General features: G+C 42.6%; 1 protein-coding gene across 4 annotated transcripts in view; it reads left to right on the top strand.

Annotated features, from left to right (window-relative positions):
- ryr1b (ryanodine receptor 1b (skeletal)) overlaps window positions 1-5,000 on the top strand; it is a 249,345-nt gene that overhangs the window by 99,744 nt on the left and 144,601 nt on the right. For all 4 annotated transcript variants that reach the window (XM_090218991.1, XM_090218990.1, XM_090218989.1 and 1 more), the window contains exons 27-28: window positions 3,430-3,604; window positions 4,180-4,388. In XM_090218991.1, the coding sequence (XP_090075117.1) occupies window positions 3,430-3,604; window positions 4,180-4,388 (384 nt within the window). The remainder of the gene's footprint in view (window positions 1-3,429; window positions 3,605-4,179; window positions 4,389-5,000) is intronic.

Below are 5,000 nucleotides of genomic sequence, written 5' to 3'. Positions count from 1 at the left end.
CATACGAGTTACTGTCTCTCGCCCAAACTAATGATGAAAGCATACGAGTTACTGTCTCTCGCCCAAACTCATGATGAAAACATACGAGTTACTGTCTCTCGCCCAAACTAATGATGAAAACATACGAGTTACTGTCTCTCGCCCAAACTAATGATGAAAACATACGAGTTACTGTCTCTCGCCCAAACTAATGATGAAAACATACGAGTTACTGTCTCTCGCCCAAACTCATGATGAAAACATACGAGTTACTGTCTCTCGCCCAAACTAATGATGAAAACATACGAGTTACTGTCTCTCGCCCAAACTCATGATGAAAACATACGAGTTACTGTCTCTCGCCCAAACTAATGATGAAAACATACGAGTTACTGTCTCTCGCCCAAACTCATGATGAAAACATACGAGTTACTGTCTCTCGCCCAAACTAATGATGAAAACATACGAGTTACTGTCTCTCGCCCAAACTCATGATGAAAACATACGAGTTACTGTCTCTCGCCCAAACTAATGATGAAAACATACGAGTTACTGTCTCTCGCCCAAACTCATGATGAAAACATACGAGTTACTGTCTCTCGCCCAAACTAATGATGAAAGCATACGAGTTACTGTCTCTCGCCCAAACTCATGATGAAAACATACGAGTTACTGTCTCTCGCCCAAACTAATAATGAAAACATACGAGTTACTGTCTCTCGCCCAAACTAATGATGAAAACATACGAGTTACTGTCTCTCGCCCAAACTAATGATGAAAACATACGAGTTACTGTCTCTCGCCCAAACTCATGATGAAAACATACGAGTTACTGTCTCTCGCCCAAACTAATAATGAAAACATACGAGTTACTGTCTCTCGCCCAAACTAATGATGAAAACATACGAGTTACTGTCTCTCGCCCAAACTCATGATGAAAACATACGAGTTACTGTCTCTCGCCCAAACTAATGATGAAAACATACGAGTTACTGTCTCTCGCCCAAACTCATGATGAAAACATACGAGTTACTGTCTCTCGCCCAAACTCATGATGAAAACATACGAGTTACTGTCTCTCGCCCAAACTAATGATGAAAACATACGAGTTACTGTCTCTCGCCCAAACTCATGATGAAAACATACGAGTTACTGTCTCTCGCCCAAACTAATGATGAAAACATACGAGTTACTGTCTCTCGCCCAAACTCATGATGAAAACATACGAGTTACTGTCTCTCGCCCAAACTAATGATGAAAACATACGAGTTACTGTCTCTCGCCCAAACTCATGATGAAAACATACGAGTTACTGTCTCTCGCCCAAACTAATGATGAAAACATACGAGTTACTGTCTCTCGCCCAAACTAATGATGAAAACATACGAGTTACTGTCTCTCGCCCAAACTAATGATGAAAACATACGAGTTACTGTCTCTCGCCCAAACTAATGATGAAAACATACGAGTTACTGTCTCTCGCCCAAACTCATGATGAAAACATACGAGTTACTGTCTCTCGCCCAAACTCATGATGAAAACATACGAGTTACTGTCTCTCGCCCAAACTAATGATGAAAACATACGAGTTACTGTCTCTCGCCCAAACTAATGATGAAAACATACGAGTTACTGTCTCTCGCCCAAACTAATGATGAAAACATACGAGTTACTGTCTCTCGCCCAAACTAATGATGAAAACATACGAGTTACTGTCTCTCGCCCAAACTCATGATGAAAACATACGAGTTACTGTCTCTCGCCCAAACTCATGATGAAAACATACGAGTTACTGTCTCTCGCCCAAACTAATGATGAAAACATACGAGTTACTGTCTCTCGCCCAAACTAATGATGAAAACATACGAGTTACTGTCTCTCGCCCAAACTCATGATGAAAGCATACGAGTTACTGTCTCTCGCCCAAACTAATGATGAAAACATACGAGTTACTGTCTCTCGCCCAAACTCATGATGAAAACATACGAGTTACTGTCTCTCGCCCAAACTAATGATGAAAACATACGAGTTACTGTCTCTCGCCCAAACTCATGATGAAAACATACGAGTTACTGTCTCTCGCCCAAACTAATGATGAAAACATACGAGTTACTGTCTCTCGCCCAAACTAATGATGAAAACATACGAGTTACTGTCTCTCGCCCAAACTAATGATGAAAACATACGAGTTACTGTCTCTCGCCCAAACTAATGATGAAAACATACGAGTTACTGTCTCTCGCCCAAACTAATGATGAAAACATACGAGTTACTGTCTCTCGCCCAAACTAATGATGAAAACATACGAGTTACTGTCTCTCGCCCAAACTAATGATGAAAACATACGAGTTACTGTCTCTCGCCCAAACTAATGATGAAAACATACGAGTTACTGTCTCTCGCCCAAACTCATGATGAAAACATACGAGCTGTATTCATGTGTAGCTGTATTCCTGTGTAGCTGTATTCATGTGTAGCTGTATTCCTGTGTAGCTGTATTCCTGTGTAGCTGTATTCATGTGTAGCTGTATTCATGTGTAGCTGTATTCCTGTGTAGCTGTATTCATGTGTAGCTGTATTCCTGTGTAGCTGTATTCATGTGTAGCTGTATTCCTGTGTAGCTGTATTCATGTGTAGCTGTATTCATGTGTAGCTGTATTCCTGTGTAGCTGTATTCCTGTGTAGCTGTATTCATGTGTAGCTGTATTCATGTGTAGCTGTATTCCTGTGTAGCTGTATTCATGTGTAGCTGTATTCCTGTGTAGCTGTATTCCTGTGTAGCTGTATTCATGTGTAGCTGTATTCATGTGTAGCTGTATTCCTGTGTAGCTGTATTCATGTGTAGCTGTATTCCTGTGTAGCTGTATTCATGTGTAGCTGTATTCCTGTGTAGCTGTATTCATGTGTAGCTGTATTCCTGTGTAGCTGTATTCATGTGTAGCTGTATTCCTGTGTAGCTGTATTCATGTGTAGCTGTATTCCTGTGTAGCTGTATTCATGTGTAGCTGTATTCCTGTGTAGCTGTATTCATGTGTAGCTGTATTCCTGTGTAGCTGTATTCCTGTGTAGCTGTATTCATGTGTAGCTGTATTCCTGTGTAGCTGTATTCCTGTGTAGCTGTATTCATGTGTAGCTGTATTCCTGTGTAGCTGTATTCATGTGTAGCTGTATTCATGTGTAGCTGTATTCCTGTGTAGCTGTATTCATGTGTAGCTGTATTCCTGTGTAGCTGTATTCATGTGTAGCTGTATTCCTGTGTAGCTGTATTCCTGTGTAGCTGTATTCCTATACTCTTTATGAAGGCACTTACCATTAGTCAAAACATGTTTTGTTTTTTTTTTACAAATGTTTTACCAAACCAATGTATTAATACATTTTATTTTACTTTTTCATAGTTTCATATTTATATAACTTTTATTTATCTAACCTGGAGTTTGTTTGTCCCTCCAGGCCCAGCGCTGGCACGTGGGTAATGACCCGTTTGGTCGCCAGTGGCAGTCGGGTGACGTGGTGGGGTGTATGATCGACCTGACCGAACAAAACATCATGTTCACCCTGAACGGAGAGATGCTCATCAGCGACTCTGGCTCGGACATGGCTTTCAAGGACATCGAGATAGGAGAAGGTAATAGTGGTGTTGTCGTGGTTCAATATACACCATGTAGGGGTCTGGGGAACTACAGGGTGGTTTTATACAGGGTCTATAGGTTTGGGGAGCTACAGGGTGGTTTAATACAGGCTCTATATGTCTGGGGAGCTACAGGGTGGTTTAATACAGGCTCTATATGTCTGGGGAACTACAGGCTGGTTTTATACAGGGTCTATAGGTTTGGGGAGCTACAGGGTGGTTTAATACAGGCTCTATATGTCTGGGGAGCTACAGGGTGGTTTAATACAGGCTCTATATGTCTGGGGAGCTCATGGGTGTGCAGCAGGAACCCGCATGGTTCCATTAAAGCAGTAACACAGAAGGTTCAACCATTAGTTGATTGGTTAAACCAGGTGCACCAGTGCTGGGACAGAATAAAATGCCGAATGCACTATAGATCTCCAGGACCTGCTTCAGGACCTGAAGGGAAGCTCCACTTCCCTATGGGCCTTGGTCAAATGAATTCTCCTGCAGCTCCACTTCCCTATGGGCCCTGGTGTAATGTAGTGCACTGCTGTAGTGAACCCAACTCTCCTCTTCTACCTCTTCAGGCTTCATCCCAGTGTGCACCCTGGGCCTGTCCCAGGTGGGCAGGATCAACCTGGGTCAGAACGTCAGCAGTCTGCGCTACTTCGCCATCTGTGGTCTCCAGGAGGGCTTCGAACCATTTGCCATCAACATGAAGAGAGACATTACCATGTGGTTCAGCAAGAGCCTGCCACAGTTCGCCCCTGTGCCAACTAACCACCAACACATTGAGGTACTGACCCAAAAACCACCAACACATTGAGGTACTGATCCAATAACCACCAACACATTGAGGTACTGACCCAATAACCACCAACACATTGAGGTACTGATCCAATAACCACCAACACATTGAGGTACTGACCCAATAACCACCAACACATTGAGGTACTGACCCAATAACCACCAACACATTGAGGTACTGACCCAATAACCACCAACACATTGTGGTACTGACCCAATAACCACCAACACATTGTGGTACTGACCCAATAACCACCAACACATTGTGGTACTGACCCAATAACCACCAACACCTTGAGGTACAGACCCAATAACCACCAACACATTGTGGTACTGACCCAATAACCACCAACACCTTGAGGTACAGACCCAATAACCACCAACACCTTGAGGTACTGACCCAATAACAACCAACACATTTAGGTACTGACCTACTACCCACCAATACATTGTGGTAGTTGACTTAATGACCAGGATAATACGATTTGGGGTATCCTGTATCTGACAGGGTTCGTGGGGTCTAACTTATTGAAATCTAACTTATTGAAATCAAATCAAACTTTATTTATATAGCACGTTTCTTACATCAAATGCATTTCAA

This window comes from Oncorhynchus mykiss, chromosome 24 (genome assembly GCF_057628025.1).
Source record: "Oncorhynchus mykiss isolate SJ-2025 chromosome 24, ASM5762802v1, whole genome shotgun sequence".
Taxonomy (NCBI): Eukaryota; Metazoa; Chordata; class Actinopteri; order Salmoniformes; family Salmonidae; genus Oncorhynchus; species Oncorhynchus mykiss.
Note: the sequence above shows the minus strand (reverse complement) of the source record. Positions and strands in the feature narration are given on the sequence as shown.